The sequence below is a fragment of the Bufo gargarizans genome, chromosome 7 (assembly GCF_014858855.1).
Source record: "Bufo gargarizans isolate SCDJY-AF-19 chromosome 7, ASM1485885v1, whole genome shotgun sequence".
NCBI lineage: Eukaryota > Metazoa > Chordata > Amphibia > Anura > Bufonidae > Bufo > Bufo gargarizans.
In genome coordinates, this window is record NC_058086.1 from 24,324,270 (window position 1) to 24,342,930 (window position 18,661).

Consider the following 18,661-nt stretch of genomic DNA (forward strand, 5'->3'; position numbering starts at 1 on the left):
AGTGAGCCGTAAGCATAAAAAATTACTTCAGCTACTGGCTGGAGTCGTTTTTCGCCAACATTTACGTCAGGCGTAAATGTTTGTAAATTTTCTGGGGGTGGAGTCCTGGCACTGTCCAGCGACATGCCCCCATCCAGCCCAACTGCAGAACACAGCGTTGAACCGGCTGTGCGACTAAATATAGTTGCACAGCCGGTAAAAAAAATTCAACTTTCAACTATTTTTCTACTAAAATAGTCGCAAGTCCCATAATAAATAACCCCCAATGAACACAATGAATGTACCTGTAGGGAGTGCACAGGTTACCCTGGTGCCTGACAGGTCTAAACGCCACTCTTCCACGTAAGTTACAGCTTTTGTATCGGAGTCCAAGATCTTCAAGTTATGTTTCTGGGTGAACCCTAATTTCTTGGTGCAAGTGCGAAGCAGTTTCATGAGAAATAAGAGCTGCAGCTTGACCACTGTGCGGCTTTGGATGTCCGCAGGCCATTATTACAGGTGCATTAGTGTGACCGGCGTATTCTCCATTTATAGGACATCGTCACTCTGCAGCTGTGCGCTAATAAGTTGGACAAGAAAGATTTCTTCGGGAAGTCAGACCCTTTCCTCGTATTCTACCGCAGTAATGAGGACGGCACGTAAGTCTGACTGGTGGCTCCTTTTTATAAACTACAAGATGTGGTACGGGGTGGAAGAAAGGGCACGTTTTTAAGAGGCTCCCGTCTCCATGTGACAATTAAGCCACAATTACTTTCCACACATTGATCATAATTTGTCATAAGAGATGGCTGCTTTCTTCCAAAAATAGTCGCCACACCCGTTGACGGGTTGTGTCTGGTACGGCAGCTCAGTCGTCTGGTCCGGACATACCCTAAAAAGATAATAAGGTTTAAAGGGGTTTTCTGGGAGTACAATATGGATGACGTATCCTCAGCATAGGTCATAAATATCTGATTCGTGGAGGTCCGATTCCTGGAACCCCCACGATCAGCTGTTTGAAGAGGCTGCGGTGACGCTTCAACCTCTTCCTAGGCCAATGACTTTACGTTCGTCAGTCACATGGCCTAAGAGCAGCTTAGTCTCATGTAATACCAAAAACAGCCACTATACAATGGGCAGCGCTGTGCTTGGTAAGCTGCGAGGAGACCGCAGCGCTCCCCAGAGGGCTCTTCAAACACGGATCAGATATTGATAAGCTATCCTACGGTCCCAGAAAACCCCTTTAAATTAAATTTTTGAAGCCAAGTTAACAATTTGGCCCCAATCAGCACTCTGTATGTATACCACCCGTATGGTACCATATTTTTGACTGTATTGGGTATGGATAGCATACGAGTTCCGAAATATTTCCTGTGTCAGAACCAGTCAGCACATGGAGGTACAAGAAACCTCCATGTCCTGACATCTGGTATGAAGCAGTAATAGGGCTGTGTGCATGAGGCTTCAATAAGATGTCTGACCAGAAAAATACCCCATGCCCATCCTGCCATCCCTTGGCTCTCCATGTGATGCCATAATGTACTTTTCTTTAGGCCTTATCTTTCAAAACTGCCTAGGAGCAAAACAGGCCTCGTTGTCCATAGCAACCAATCACAGCGCAGCTTTGATTTCTACATGGCAGTTTATGAAATGAAAGCTGAACTCTGATAGGTTGCTATGGGCAACACAGTTCAGGCAATTTATCATGAGGGAAACCAGTGAAGTTAGTTTTGCTTGACATAATTTATCAAATGTCACAGTCCTACCTGAGTAAAATTGTACATACTCCTAATTAACAGAATTAACTGCGACCATGTTTCAAAAGTGGCAAAAAAAGGCCTAAAATCACAAATTTGTGCATAAAAATGCCAATTTTCTTTATAGCAGAAATCAGCACAATTCAAAAAATGAATTCCCCCTTTAATTTCTCACCATTTTCAAGATCTCTGTTTGCTGCCCTGATCTAGTCTCAGCTGCACTTTGTTGCAATGTATTAGGCTCTAAATATGTCTCTCCAGGCCGGTAGCATTTACCTGCGCTGATACTCTGAAGCAACAGGAGCTGTGAATGTAAATAGAGAGGTTCAAAATGTGAGGAATTGAAAATGATTATCATGATGAATGAATCAACCCTTTATGTTTCAGGTTCACAATTTGCCACAAAACAGAAGTGGTGAAGAACACGTTGAACCCAGTATGGCAGCCATTCACTATCCCTGTGCGAGCGCTGTGCAACGGTGACTATGACAGGTCCGGGAATTCCTGCATCCGTTCTCCAGGTGTTATCTCTGTAGTCAGTGACCATTGTATTCCAGGCAACGCCAGTATAACACAGGCCCGGCAGGCAGACGGAACTCACTGCCTGTGTCTTCTGAGTATAATGCTGCTCACTAACATACCATGGCAGCCCGGACTTCAGTAGCGTGACTCCTGGCTGCCATGGTAACCGATCGGAGCCCCAGCATTACACTGCTGGGACTCCGATCGGAACTGCCCACTGTCACCAATGATGGGGGAACGACCCTGTGGCCTCCAATGATAAATACTGGGGAGGGAGGGGGGGCGCACTGCCACCAATGCAGAGACTGAAGAACATTCCCGACACCCGACCTCTGAGAGGACGCTGTGATCCGCCCAATTAACCCCTCAGGTGCCATCACATTGCGCGGATCACAGCGTCCTCTCAGAGGTCGGGTGCCGGGAATGTGAGTCACAGAATTCCTTCCCCCACGCCGGCCGAACTGCTAAGAGCGCCGCCGCAAGCGGCCAGCAGGTATCGGGGACACTTGCAAGAGTACAAGTACTCTGCAAATGTCCAGTATCGGTTCATGCTGGGGCGGGCGGCCGCGGACGCCGATTTAGAAGCGGTCAGCGCACATGACCGCCATATCGACTTTTTTTTATACCGCGGTATATCGTGATACCGGTATCTCGCCCAACCCTAGTCCCAGCCACCTCGTACCTGTGCGAGCAGTGTATAATGTGATGAAAGAATGAATCCAGCCAACAAAGGAAGCAATATGGATAATAACAATACATTAGTAAGTGCCTTGTATTAACTTTATCTACATGATAGATGCCATTTCTTGAAGGGGACAACCACTTTAGCTCCACGATCAATGCCAATTGTGGTGCAGACAAAGAAGGGCTTCCTTTATCCTATCCCCCTGCAAGGCTGAAGAGTTACCATGACAGCCCTGGGCTTGATGAAGACCCCCTCGGCTGCTTAGTCACAGCATCTGTTAGGGCATTCTGTACAGTATATGTCACTTTAAAGGCACATGTACTAACAGTACTATTATATAGACATAGACAGTACATTGTTTTAAAAAACAATAAATACATGACTGCCATAACAATATAATAAACACAATTTTTTAGTGACTTTATTTTATATAAAGTCATAACCGTCCTAGGTTCAAATCCGACCAAGGACAACATCTGCATGGAGTTTGTATGTTCTCCCCTTGTTTGCGGGGGTTTCCTCCTGCACTCCAAAGACATTCTGATAGAGAACATTTAGACTGTGAGCCACAGTGAGTGATGATAATGTGTATAAAACACTGTGGAATATATCAGCACTATATACAGTAAGTAATAAAAATAAATAAAATTAAAACATAGTAAATGTATAAAAAAAAAAAACTGTGGCAGAATTAATGCAACCATATTTTTGCCCAAAATATATCCAAGACTCCTCCCCAAAAATATAAAGCTTCAAATGACTGGATGTATTTGTATATGTACTGTGTATGTATTGTGTGTGTTCATATGTGCATTTATGCTTTGTGTATAATATTTGCATGCGTGTGTAATTCTGTGTTTGAATTTATGTTTAGGCCACGTTTGTATTTTTTGCATGTATGTGTCTGCATGTATTATATATACTGTACATTTAATGTATGAGTATATACAGTATGCTTGTTGTTTGTGTATTTAGTTTTGTGTGTGTATATCAATGTATATTCGAAGACACGAATGTGGGTGCGTGTGTGTGTGTAGTTGTATATGTGCCCTTGTATTATACAATATATATATATTATATATATATATATACTGTGTATATATATATATATATATATATATATATACATTTGAGTATATACAGTATGTTTGCAGTTTGTGTATGTAGTTTTGTGTGTGTGTATATATCAATGTATGTGTGCGTGTACCATGCATGAGAGAAAACTGTATAGATATTTCCAGAACACATCAGCAGCATGTCATTGTATTACCCGAGTGGCGGAATGTGACAGTGTGGAAGACGCCCCTCTCATGAGTCAGTTGTCAGGGAAGAGACGCTGGAAATAGCAGCAGACGATGCGCACGCTGTCCACTTCACTGTCACCTCCTGGATCCTTCTCTCCAGCCATTCTGTAATATACTGACTGGTGCATTATGGATCCAGGATATACTATAGCTCGGCATGAGGAGTCTTATAGGCCAGGCAATGCTCCTTTGGAATTCTGGGAAGAGGATATGCAAATCAGCACTTAGCAAGTTCTGCCTCTTAGGCTGGGTTCACACCTGAGCGTTTTACAGCGCGTACGATCGCGCTGTAAAACGCCCGACGCCCCAAGAAGTACATGAGCTTCTTTGGGGCGTCTTGTTGCGCGTTCCCGTACATAGACTTCAGCGGGAACGCGCGACAATGGGCGTTCGCTTGTCTCTGTATGCGCGATTGCAAACGCCCGTACAATCGCGCATACAGAGCGCTCCATCGCGAACGCTCAGGTCTGAACCCAGCGTAAGGGTGGATTCACATCACGTTTTATGCCTCCGTTTGATGTATACGTTAGAAGAAAAAAGGATACAAAAACGTAGCACACCACGTTCTTGTATCCTGCAGAGTCCGGTAAAAAAGAAGACGTTTTTTTTTGTTTGTTTTTCACAGTGGAACTCTATGGTGAGTGGATGCGACTGTATGGCATCAGTCTGAGGCATCCGTTTAAGGTATACGTTTTTTGCATACGTTAAACGGAAGGGAAAAACGTGATGTGAACCCAGCCTAATGCCACCAGATGGAGGGTAGCTTTCCTAGACTGGTGCATTATGGGTAACTGGACTGACTGCTTTCTTTCTTTTTACAGGACGGTGAAAGTGGACGTGTATGACTGGGACAGGGGAGGAAGGTATGCCATGTTATTGCTGCTATCTACCAGCTTCTGGTCAATTAAAGGGATATTTTCAAAAAATACCACGAGTCATATGGGCCCCATAGGCTTCTATAGCTGCTTTATTACACCTCTGTACAACTCGCAGGTTGATATGCCTGTGTGCATGAAGTCTAAGGCCTCATGCACACAACTGAATTTTTGGTCCGCGTCCGGTTCACAGTTTTTGTGGTTCGATCATGGACCCATTCATTTCTATAAAAAAAACTGTGCTGTCTGTATCCGTGCAGGCCGCACATAGAACGTGTCCTATACTTCCCATTTTGTGGACAAGAATAGGCATTTTTTTAGTGTTGCTGCGAAAAGTGCAGGATGCACACAGAATGCATCCGTATTTTTCAGATTCGCGGTTTGTGGACCACTAAACGGATACGGTCATGTGCAGGAGGCCCGAGTCTGAAGTTCTGCTCCTTGCATAAAAATGTTCCCTTACCAAAGGCCTTTGGGAGACACCGGTGGAGATTTACTGCTTAATGTGCCCAAAAAAACCAGGCCTCCGTGTTTAGCCCCACCATAGAGAAGGGGAGTGGCTTAGAGGCAAAATGGGTGTGGTTAAGATGGGAGGGGAGTGACTAAAAGTGTGACAACATGCGCCACTGTGATAAACTTGGCACATCTTTATATAGTTGCCGGCAGTCCTGAATTTACAGGGACTGTCCAAAATTTTCTGAGACAGTCCCAAAGTAAGGCTGACCCGCCCTAAAAATGGGTATGGCTTAAAGGGGTTATTCAGGGCTTACCAAGACCCCAGAGCATGGCCGACCCACCACTGAGTTCTGACCCCACTTTTCCATCTCTGCAGCTCCGCCATGCTGTTGACTGGCGTCACGTGATTGACTGCAGCGGTGACCCGTCACCCATGCGGAATGTCACTGGGTCACATGCCGCACGGATGACAGGTCACTGCTGCTGCCAGCAGTTGGCTGCAGTGGTCACGTGAAGTCCGTCAACAGGATGTTGATGCTAGAGCATGGCAGAGCTGCGTGGAGAAATGGAGCTGGAACCCAGCAGCAGGAACCAGGTAAGTAGGAACTCCCCCGCGGGTCGGCCACGCTCTGAGGGCTTGTTAAAGTCCTGGATAACCCCTTTAAGTGAGTGTGGTAAAGTCAGAGAAGTAAGTCCTGAGCCCATGTGCAAGAGCTGTAACTTGGCCCCCACCTACCATGTACCATTTATAATACCAGTGTCTTCTTTTTTGTGGTGGGGGACATTTGGGCTGCATCCAGCACCAGGGCCCGGGTGTAATTGCTACCTCTGCACATATTTACCAACGTTTTAGTTGCTCGGGAACACCCTAAAACACTCACTGTTAGGGGCGGGTTTGCGCAGACCTCACCCTTTTGTAGTCCGGTTCATGGGTTTGTCCCGCCAGAATCAGGACTATTGGCAAATATGCCTCTGCTTCCCCTATAACTACACCCCTCGTTGATAGAAAGGGGGGATCCGACTTAGGTTCACCCTATTCTTGTTCCTAATGGGAAGCATGGACTTATCTGAAGAGGCCATTACGTATTCTACAGGAGAATTAGTTACAGATGAGAAAAACATGGCTGTTATCGTCTAGAAACAGCGCCACTCTTGTCCATAGGTTGTGTCTGGTATTGCAGTATTCAGGTTAAAGAAGCTGAGCTGCAATACCAGACACAGCCCATGGACAAGAGTGGCGCTGTTTCTAGAAGATAGCTGCCATGTTTGTCGCATCTGTAACAGCCCTTCATATAAGCACAGATACATTGAAGAGCTGTAACTTTACTTTATTGTTATTTTTTCAGCCATGACTTCATCGGGGAATTTACCACGAGTTACAGAGAGTTATCCAGAGGACAGAGTCAGTTCAGTGTCTATGAGGTGAGAGATCGGTGTCCTTAGGAAATGTCACTTTATGAGTCATGTCGCTGTAAGACGCTGTCACTACCAGGCGGTAATGGACCTGGTGCATCATATGTCAGATTACTATTCCTCCAGGGCATGGACTAGGTGTAGGGTGCCTGGCACCATATTTATAACGTGTCATTAGAAATGTCTTTTTTTTTCTCTGGTCCTTCATTTTTTTGCTGTGGGGGAGGCTTATCCATACACTTATGCAGAGTCTTAAAGGGATTGTGTCACCTATATATTTTTTTGCTAATTTAAACCAAATGGGATAACATTCCTTTTTCTCAAATATGTTTTTTTTTCTTTCTTTTTTTTTTATTATTCTCCATACGTGATTATGGATGATAGGCACAGAAAAAATGTATTGACTTCCACGAGAGAGTGTTGTGGGCACGCTCTATGACCTGTGCAGAGGTCACTGTGCAGGGAAGGGGAGTAGATAAGGCTACTTTCACCCTTGCGTTGTTAATTCCGGTAATGAGATCCGGCAGAGGATCTCAATACCGGAATGAAACGGATCCGTTTTCATTTTACATTTAAGGATGCATCCGTTCCGTTAGAATGCGGTTGTGTGAAATCAAAACGGAAGAAAACAGATCTGTCACTGGGATTCGGTTTTTAAGGCTCCTAAAAAAAACGGACCATCACCTTTGACTTACATTGTTTTCAGTGCCGGATCCGTTTTTATGACCGGACGCAAAACCGGTTTTGTGTCCGGTCACAAAACGCAATGCTGCCAGAAAGGAAGACATTCCGATACATCCTGAATGGATCTCTTTCCATTCAGAATGCATGAGGACTAACCGGAAACGTTTTTTTTTCCTCTGCCGGATCTCAATACCGGAATTGACAACGCAAATGTGAAAGTAGCCTAAGCTGTCACCACAACCATCACTAAAGACATTCATTGACTTCTACAGGAGAGTGCTGTGGGCATGCTCTGTGATCCGTGCTGGGAAGGGGAGTAGATAAACGGTGACCATCACAAAAGGCATTTATTGACTTCTACGGGAGAGTGTTGCGTCCATGCTTTGTGACCTGCGCAGAGGTCACTGTGCAGGGAAGGGGAGTAGATAAGCTGTTACCATCACCATCACAAAAGACATTTATTGACTTCTACAGGAGAGCGTTGTGGGCATGCTCTGTGACCTGTTCAGAGATCACTGTGCAGGGAAGGGGAGTAGATAAGCTGTGACCATCACCATCACAAAAGACATTTATTGACTTCTACGGGAGAGTGCTGGGTGCATGCTCTGTGACCTGTGCAGAGATCACTGTGCAGGGAAGGGGAGTAGATAAGCTGTTACCATCACAAAAGATATTTATTAACTTCTACAGGAGAGCGTTGTGGGCATGCTCTGTGACCTGTGCAGAGATCACTATGCAGGGAAGGGGAGTAGATAAGCTGTGACCATCACCATCACAAAAGACATTTATTGACTTCTACGGGAGAGTGCTGGGTGCATGCTCTGTGACCTGTGCAGAGATCACTGTGCAGGGAAGGGGAGTAGATAAGCTGTGACCATCACCATCACAAAAGACATTTATTGACTTCTACGGGAGAGTGCTGGGTGCATGCTCTGTGACCTGTGCAGAGATCACTGTGCAGGGAAGGGGAGTAGATAAGCTGTGACCATCACCATCACAAAAGACATTTATTGACTTCTACGGGAGAGTGCTGGGTGCATGCTCTGTGACCTGTGCAGAGATCACTGTGCAGGGAAGGGGAGTAGATAAGCTGTTACCATCACCATCACAAAAGACATTTATTAACTTCTACAGGAGAGCGTTGTGGGCATGCTCTGTGACCTGTGCAGAGATCACTGTGCAGGAAAGGGGAGCAGATAAGCTGTGACCATCACTTATTGTGAATGGTGCATCCAGCGTAATCTATCTATAGATGTTACCTGCCTTTGTCATCCTGCCTGGGATGATAATGACATGACTGTTGAGAAGTGAGCTCTACAGATCAGGAAATATCACTGACCATGCTTCAACCACGTCACAGGCGAACTCAACTCAAGTCAGCTAAAGCAGCTCTACATTGTGAGGACCACAACAAATGGCTTCCTGTATATAGAGAGTATCCGCAATTAATTTTCATATTTTCATATTGTACATAATAGTTTAAACTTCTGTGCTGATTTATTTTTTTAATATATCTTATAGTGGTTGGAGCCACACAGGCATAGAGATACATGATAACGTTTTGTTCCTGCATCCACCACTAGGGGGAGCTTGCTATACACTCTATACATTGAGCTCATTAAAACCAGTATGCTGTGCGCATCTAAGCTCCCCCTAGTGGTAACTGCAGGCAAAGAATTTATTCATTTTAATCTACTGATGGGATTTTGGAGCTCTGTATCAGAAAAACACAGCTGTGGTAGCTATAAAGATATATTAAATAATTAATTAGTGTTGAATATGGGACGGAAAGAACAATATGATAATAAAAGGCCGACATGCAATTTAGATTACCATTAGTAATTAGTAGAAAAGTCTGGATTTAGTATTGTTGTCTTGAGACATGGAACTGCACCCCCTGCTGGAGGCATCTCGGCTGCACTCTGGGCACCACCGCTGATGCCCATTTACATGAATTTCCATTTTCTCCTCTGAACTGTAACTTTCTGCTGGATACATTTGAGACCCGATGACATTGATCGTGTTATTGACACTGAGGACGCGGTCTGGATACCGATGAAAGTATTATCTGAATGTTTAATCTGAGCGACGTGAATGATGAGAGGATTAATCAGCGCAGTATCTCATTATTTTCAGTTAGTACAGGAGTTTGTGCAGTGAAGCTAAACGTATTATCCCCGTCTCATGCCCACAGCCCGTTCACTACAAGCTCCGGATTTGCGAGGAGACTTCAAACCTCCAGTTCATCCATCCTGTACATACGATAATGCCGGACTACTGTAATTAAGGGGGTCTCGCACTGGCAGCAGTTTTAAAACTTTGCAAAACTGCTAATATTATATTAAACTATAAAAGTATGATATCATGTTTTTAATATTCGGGACTTCATACATAAAGGGTATGTCCATTTTTACAGTGTATATAGCTGCATAATCGCATTACATTTCAGAGCTGCACTCACTATTCTGCTGGTGCAGTCACTGTGTACATACATTACATTACTTATCCTGTACTGATCCCGCGTTACATCCTGTATTATACTCCAGAGCTGCACTCACTATTCTGCTGGTGCAGTCACTGTGTACATACATTACATTACTTATCCTGTACTGATCCTGAGTTACATCCTGTATTATACTCCAGAGCTGCACTCACTATTCTGCTGGTGCAGTCACTGTGTACATACATTACATTACTTATCCTGTACTGATTCTGAGTTACATACTGTATTATACTCCAGAGCTGCACTCACTATTCTGCTAGTGGAGTCACTGTGTACATACATTACTTATCCTGTACTGATCCTGAGTAACATCCTGTATTATACTCCAGAGCTGCACTCACTGTTCTGCTGGTGCAGTCACTGTGTACATACATTACTTATCCTGTACTGATCCTGAGTTACATCCTGTATTATACTCCAGAGCTGTACTCACTATTCTGCTGGTGCAGTCACTGTGTACATACATTACATTACTTATCCTGTACTGATCCTGAGTTACATCCTGTATTACACTCCAGAGCTGCACTCACTATTCTGCTGGTGCAGTCACTGTGTACATACATTACATTACTTATCCTGTACTGATCCCGCGTTACATCCTGTATTATACTCCAGAGCTGCACTCACTATTCTGCTGGTGCAGTCACTGTGTACATACATTACTTATCCTGTACTGATCCTGAGTTACATCCTGTATTATACACCAGAGCTGCACTCGCTATTCTGCTGGTGCAGTCACTGTGTACATACATTACTTATCCTGCACTGATCCTGAGTTACATCCTGTATTATACTCCAGAGCTGCACTCACTATTCTGCTGGTGAAATCACTGTGTACATATATTACTTATCATGTACTGATTCTGATACTCCAGAGCTGCATTCATAATTCTGCTAGTTGTCATTTGAAGTTGTCATAAGCAAGCTTGCTGTCAGCCACTCCTCTAATGTCCACTTTTTACAATCCTATTTTGTTGGCAGGGTCCCTAGAAAATAACGGAGTGTAACACTGCTGAGACCCCCTATGTGTAATCTGTGGAGGAAATCAGTGATTCCCCTATAGCGCCACCACAGGCTGAATGATGCATTACACTGTGCCCACAGAAATCTATCAACTGTCTGTGTATTGCTTGCTCATTCTCCATCGAGAGCAACGATGAATTTAAAAAAACACCGTAAACAACATGGCCACCAAGCAGTTGCCTAGCTTCGCAGTGACGCTTGCTTGTGGTAAAATCGTTAAAATGTTTCTCTATGGGAGAAGAATTGACAAAATTCCTGAGATAGAGAAAGATTAAGTTCCGCACGAGTCTCGTTAATGCCGCCATTGTAACGCAACTTGCAGGCGATCAAATGTTGCCATGGAGCTCGAGCCCCAAAGTCCACATTGACGTAAAAGAAATTGGAAAGGAAGTGGGCGGTGATACATTTAGCGCAACATTGTATAAGTCAGTACCGGCGGGCACTTTTAGGCGACAAACAGAATTAACCGCGAATGCGGCGCCCCTCGCCGCAGCCATTATTCTCTGTATTCACCCTGATGGTCTGCATGTGTCACTTTAATTGTGACTGCGGGTCCAGAGGTCTAACAGGACGCAGCGCTCTCTCTCCGTGATGAATGCGCCAGTATCTGAGCTAATGAAGATGAATGCTTCGGCGCTGACAGTAACAGGAGGCGCATCCTTGATGTGTCATTCCTCTCTCCGTAGGTATTAAATCCGAAAAAGAAGTGCAAAAAGAAGAAATACATCAACTCCGGAACGGTGAGACAAACTTTCCAAAGACCCAATGTCTATAAGGAAATCATTAGCGTACGAAGGACATTACAATGTGTCTTCCACGCCGTGAGCGTACAGAAGACTTGTTTGTCTTGTCATCCGCGGGGAGGTGGTGGTCGGGGGGCATGTTTTCTCCGAGATTTACAAATTGAGGCTATAGATCTTTAGCAACGTACAACCGATCTGAATTAAGGGGGCAAAACCACCAATTTCAAGGATTTTCCAGAATTGTAATATTAGGACAGGCCATCAATAACTGATAGATGGAGGGTCTGCTCCCTGATGAAGCTGCTGCAGAACATCAGTCACAGCATTCCCGTTATTGTTTACCCAGGACAGCGGCGTACATATCTTTGTGGCTGTGTCTGGAACTGCAGCTCAGTCCCATTCATTTGAGTTGCAGTTCCAGGAACAGCCACAACCAAGTGTACGGCGCTGTCCTGGGTAGAGTGAAGTGGACATTGCAAATCGCTGGAGCCGTCCCATTAATCAGTAGATTGGTGAGGTTACCCGGAAGTCCGATCCACACCCATCAGATATTGATGGCCTGCCTTAAGAAGAGGCGATTAATATGACGGTATCGAAAACCCCTTTAAAGGGCATCTGTCAGCAGTTTTGTCCCTTTGACACTGGCTGACCTGTTACATGTGCGCTTGGCAGCTGAAGGCATCTGTGTTGGTCCTATGTTCATATGTGCCCGCATTGCTGAGAAAAATGATGTTTTAATATATGCAAATGATCCTCTAGGAGCAACGGAGGCGTTACCATTACACCTAGAGGCTCTGCTCTCTGCAACTACCGCATCCTCTCCACTTTGACAGGGCCAGGTGTGATGATGTTTTCACTGCCTGGTTCTGTCAATCAAAGTGCAGAGGACGCGGCAGTTGCAGAGAGAGCAGAGCCTCTAGGTGTAATGGTAACGCCCCCGTTGCTCCTAGAGGCTCATTCGCATATATTAAAACATAATTTTTCTTAGCCATGCGGGCACATAGGAACATGGGACCAACACAGATGCCTTCAGCTGCCAAGCGCACATGTAACAGGTCAGCCAGTGTTATAGGTACAAATCTGCTGACTCTACCCAGGACAGCGCTGTACATTTCGTTGAGGCTGTTCCTGGTACTGCAACTCAAGCGAATGGGTCTGACCTGCAGTACCAGACACAGCCACAAAGATATGTGCTCCCTTTAAAGCATATCTCTTCCAGGTCTAGCTTAGTGTAGTTTATAATCTCCATGAACTGACTTAAAGGGGTTCTCCAGGTTCTCCTATATTGATCATCAGTATCAGATTGGCAGCGGTCCGACACCCAGCACCCCCACGGATCAGCTGTGTGAGGAGACAGCGCGCGCAGTGTGCACCTGCTGTCTCTCTTCCTGCTCACAGCTGCTTTGCCATGGACAGGGGCGGCGCGCAGGAAGAGAGACGGCACATGCACACTGCGCTCGCTGTCTCCTCATACAGCTGATCGGGGGGAGATGCTGGGAGTCGGACACCCGCCGATCTGATATTGATAAGGATAGGTCATCAGTATTAAAAGCCCGTAGAACCCCTTTAAAAAGCAGAGTTGCATTGTAAAGCAAGACAGAGGCACTGAACAGCAGTACGACATAAGCACTGTATTTAGGGCTACTATAGACGCCCAATGAACAGTGCAGCTAAGGCCTCATGCACACAACCGTATTTTGTTTCCGTGTCCGTTCCGTTTTTTTTGCGGATAGGATGCGGACCCATTCATTTCAATGGGTCCGCAAAAAACGCGGACAGCACACCGTGTGCTGTCCGCATCAGTATGTCCGTTCCGTTGCTCCATTAAAAAAATAGTGCATGTCCTATTTTTTTCTAGTTGGCGGACAAGGATAGGCATTATTACAATGGATCCGCCCAAAAAAACGGATGCCATACGGAACGTCATCCTTTTTTTTGCGGATCCGCAAATTTGCGCACCGCAAAACACATACGGTCGTGTGCATGAGGCCTAAGGCTACTTTCACACCGGCGGGGAAACAACCTGCCGGATCCGTGCTGCCGCTAGTGCACCCTGCCGCTGGAAGTCCGCTCTAGGACCCATCGACCATAATGGGGGCGGGCCGGCAGCACGGATTCGGCCGGAGGATTCCGCTAGTGTGAAAGTAGCCTAAGCTGGAGTCACTGACCATACCTATGTCCAGGGATTGAGCTGGCCCATTGGGGGCCACTGTGATGACATCACTGTATATGAAAGACACCTCAGAGCAGTGGGCACTGAACGGGTGTTCAGCCTAAAAATTGGTAAAGCAAAGCAGCAGACTAAGCATCTTGTGTTGGCACTCATAGGCCCAGTTGTGGTGGGGCCCCATGTCAGAACCTGGGCCCCCCAGAGGATCCCCTGGTACCGCACCCTGATGATTGTGTACAGCACTGACATAAGACATCTCTCATGTTTCACAGGTGACACTTCTGTCCTTCAAAGCCGAATCTGAATATACTTTTGTGGATTACATCAAAGGAGGGTGAGTATAATCTTCATAATTTTCCCCAATTTAGGGGAAAGTAGAAATTTTTGAACATGAAAGGGACCAATTTTTAGCACAGAAGACATTATATTCCGAGGTCGGTGGTGAGAACAGCTGCTTATACCAGACAGCGGTCACGGGCGGATGAGACACATTGGGGGACATTTACTAAAGCTTTTACACTACTGTTATGGTGTAAGAATAGTTGATAATTTAATTAGTCACATTCAATGTTTGCAACATCATTTTTAGCTTCTCGAAACTTTTTTGAAGTGGCAATAAAGGGAACAGGGCTTAGCGGGAGGGGATTGGGACTGCGCCCACTGGAATAACCACAACTTGTGCCAGAAATTTACGTAAATTATAGCTCAAGTCTATGCCAGCTCTTGGCTGGCACAGGCTGACGTTTCTGACGCGTGGAGTGCCAGAAATATGAATAATTTACTAAGAGGCATTTGCCTCTTATTAAATTAGGTGCATCTTACTCCAGCTCAGGGGGATCAAGACTGATGTATGGGAACGCCAGTCTTGATAAATGTCCCCAAGGTATCTATTATTGGCCATACATGGTCTAACGTCATGATCATCAAATCCCTACCGATCTGATATCTATAACCCTCCTGCTCCATATTCCCTGCATAGACATAGTGGTAAATGATAAAATCTTGGTTGCCTGCAGCCACCACTAGAGGGAGCTTGTTGTATACAGATTTATTTTTGTCCAAAGAAAACAGCCATGGCACTCACCAGCATAAAATCCCCTTCCTTTATTTCTCTATTTAAGCACACAGGGTAGTCAGATGAGGGGCGCCCAGGCGACAGCAGTTTCACGCTGATCAGCGCTTCCTTAAAGCCTGCACAATGACCTGGTTACGTACCGGTATGAAATAGCCATGCGCATCCCACGTCATTAATTTGTGCAAAGCAAACATGCAAAATCACACATTGCAATTTCTACTTAACAGAACACACTTAGGTCATTTTTGTCAGTGAAACCTATTGGACCCATGGCTCTGGTTTTATTATGCCTATTATTCACACGTCAGTGTTCGGTCAGTGATTTCCATCAGTGATTCTGAGCCAAAATCAGGTGCGGCTCTAAACACAGAACAGGTGCAGATCTTTCCCTCCAATCCTGATTTTGGCTCACAATCACTGATGGAAATCACTGACCGAACACTGACGTGTGAATGAGGCTTTACTTACCGGGCCTCTATTTGCAGTAATCTACTCCTTTGGCAATGGGTTTTACTTTTAAAACGCCTCCAAACCACAAAACGTTACGATTTCCTGCGTAAACCTCTTTCACGTGCTCAATTAATTGCATCGGTCCGTGACCTGTTGTAATAGAATGATAATGTTCCCGGAATCTTTCGCCTAGATTGCAAATGGTTTTTCCTATAAAATCTGTCAGAAGGACAGAAAATCACATACACCACAAAATTTATGCGGTAATTAATAAAATCCTCGACTACCTAAGGCTTCGTTCACATCACCGTTCAGCCTTTCCGTTCTCCTGCTCCGTTTAGGGGCAGGAGAACGGAAAGGACGGATTCGGCACATAACTGAGCCAAACGGAGCCCTTAGGACCCCATAGACTATAATGGGGTCCGTTATGTTTCTGCTCAGAAGATGATTTTGAAGCGGAGACAAAAGTCCTGCATGCACAACTTTTGTATCCGCTCCAAAATCATCTTCTGAGCGGAAAGATAACGGACCCCATTATAGTCTATGGGGTCCTAAGGGCTCCGTTTGGCTCAGTTATGTGCCGAATCCGTCCTTTCCGTTCTCCTGCCCCTAAACGGAGCAGGAGAACGGAAAGGCTGAACGGTGATGTGAACGAAGCCTTATTCACACCTCCTATAGAATTTTTTTTGATATTTTTGGGTTTAGTGTATAATGTATTTAGTCAGTCTTAAGCTCCCCCTAGTGGTGACTGCAGGTAGCCAGAATTTTATCAGGTAATTCTTTGCAGTAAATTTGGAGTTCTGTATCAGAAATAATCGAGCTCTGGCCACAAAAAAAAAATAATATTTTTAAAAATGCTAAGCAAATTATGATAAAACTAAAAATGACCTGATATTAAACAGTGGACATTTACTTTGTAGCTGGAGACCTAAAATAAGTTTTCCAGGACACCTTTATTAATGACCTGTCCTCGGGATAGGTCATTGGTATCTGATTGGTGTGGGTCCAATCTCCCAGTACCCCCCGCTGATCAGCTGTTTAAAAAGGAATCAGCGCTCGGGTGAGTGCTGTGGCCTCTTCCTAGTCCAGTGAGGTCACATTCAACAGTGAATGGGGCTAAGCTGCAATGACAAGCACAGCCAATATATAATGTAAGGCACTATGCTTGGTGAGCGATGAGGAGGCCCCTTCAAACAGCTGATAGGTCATCCATATCAGATCGGCGGGGGCCCGACACGCAGAACCCCTGCAGATCAGCTGTATGAGGAGACCGTGCGCGCAACGTGCAGGTGCCGTCTCCCATCTCTCTTCCTGCTCGCTGTAGCTTTGCCATAGACATACAGCAGAGAGCAGAGAGAAGGGAGACGGCACATGCACACTGCGCGCGCCTTCCCTTCATACAGCTGATCTGATGTCGGTGACCCGTCCTGAGGATAGGTCATCAATATTAAAAGTCTGGAGAACCCCTTTAAAGGGTTTTCCAGGACACCTATATTGATTGATCTATTCTCAGGATAGGTCATCCATATCAGATCGGCGGGCCCCGACACCCAGAACCCCTGCCGATCAGCTGTATGAGGAGACCGTGCGCGCAGCGTGCAGGTACCGTCTCCCATCTCTATTCCTGCTCGCTGTTGCTTTGCCATAGACATACAGCAGAGAGCAGGAAGAGAGAAGAGAGACGGCACCTGCACACTGCGCGCGCCTTCCCTTCATACAGCTGATCTGATATCGATGACCCGTCCTGATGATAGGTCATCAATATTAAAAGCCCAGAGGACCCCTTTAGGGTCTCTAAATGGTGACTCAAGAATTTAAACTGTAAAATTGAGGTTCCGGGTTGAAATCCAAGCAGGGGCAACATGTATATGGATCTAGTACCTTCTCATGCCGGCTGGACTTTCTCCAAATTAGTCCTGCATTGTAAAGATGTATTGATAATGTAATTGGTTTCCTATGAAGCAGAGTGTTTGGGACATAGGGCTACGAGACTGGGGGCCCCATTAGATTCAGACGCTGATGTGAGGGATGACTATCTCTGTACAGGGTTAAGGAATATGTTGGTGCCATAGAAGTAGCTCATCCGTGTGGCCTTTGTACAGTAGGTGAGCAGTGCTCCCATACATCGGGGTAAAATGCGTTCAGCCGGTAGCAGAGGAAAACCTGGCAAATCATCCAGCCATCACATCACACGTAGCGTATGAGTCAGGCGAAATATCTGCAATTACTTTTCCTGCTTTTTTTTTTTTTTTTTTTCGTAGGACGCAATTAAACTTCACAGTAGCCATCGATTTTACAGCTTCGAACGGTGAGCAGAGAAGACTATTTTTTACCTCCCTCAACTTTCTTCCTTCATTCCAATTAATTGCTGGACTCTCACTGCTACCAAAATAACAAGTGTCTGTGGGGGGAGATTCGGGTGAATTAACGCAGCCACGCGGGTTGGCCGGCGGGGGCCAGTTCTGTGACTGGCTTTGCAGATGGTGTCAATTCACCTCCCCACTTAATGAGGCTGCTGAACGCCCGGTCCTTCAGCAGAAGAGCCAAACGGGTCTATTTGTGGAAGCTGCAGAGGAAAAGTCTGCAATGAAAGGTGCATTTAAATCCCTGGGGCCCACAGACTAGATGTTATTTTTGGCCCAGGTCACAAAATCCATCGCAGCAGGTATGGAAAAGAATGGAAGGACAGGTGGAATCTAATACCCTCACTTATATCACTGACTAGTGCTCCGAAAATTATGGGGTAATGTCTAGTTTTTGGATAACGTAAGAGCCATCACCTCACATGGTATTTTAAAGGGGTTTTCTGGGAGTTCAGTACTGATGGCCTATCCTCAAAATACATCATCAATATCTGATTAGTGAGCACCCCCACCAATCAGCTGTGTGAAAAGGCCACGGCTCTCTGGTGAGTGCTGTGGCCTCCTTATAGCCTAAAAAACACAGCTCCTTACATTGTATAGTGGCTGTACCTGGTATTGCAGCCCCGACCCGTTCACTTGAATAGGCCATGTGACCAATG

General features: G+C 45.4%; 1 protein-coding gene across 1 annotated transcript in view; it reads left to right on the plus strand.

Annotated features, from left to right (window-relative positions):
* The window catches only part of CPNE9 (copine family member 9), a 228,500-nt gene that overhangs the window by 191,758 nt on the left and 18,081 nt on the right, over window positions 1-18,661 (plus strand). Inside the window, exons 9-15 of the mRNA XM_044301241.1 lie at window positions 535-638; window positions 2,124-2,228; window positions 5,069-5,110; window positions 6,925-7,000; window positions 11,888-11,941; window positions 14,387-14,448; window positions 17,901-17,947. Of these exons, the coding sequence (XP_044157176.1) occupies window positions 535-638; window positions 2,124-2,228; window positions 5,069-5,110; window positions 6,925-7,000; window positions 11,888-11,941; window positions 14,387-14,448; window positions 17,901-17,947 (490 nt within the window). The remainder of the gene's footprint in view (window positions 1-534; window positions 639-2,123; window positions 2,229-5,068; window positions 5,111-6,924; window positions 7,001-11,887; window positions 11,942-14,386; window positions 14,449-17,900; window positions 17,948-18,661) is intronic.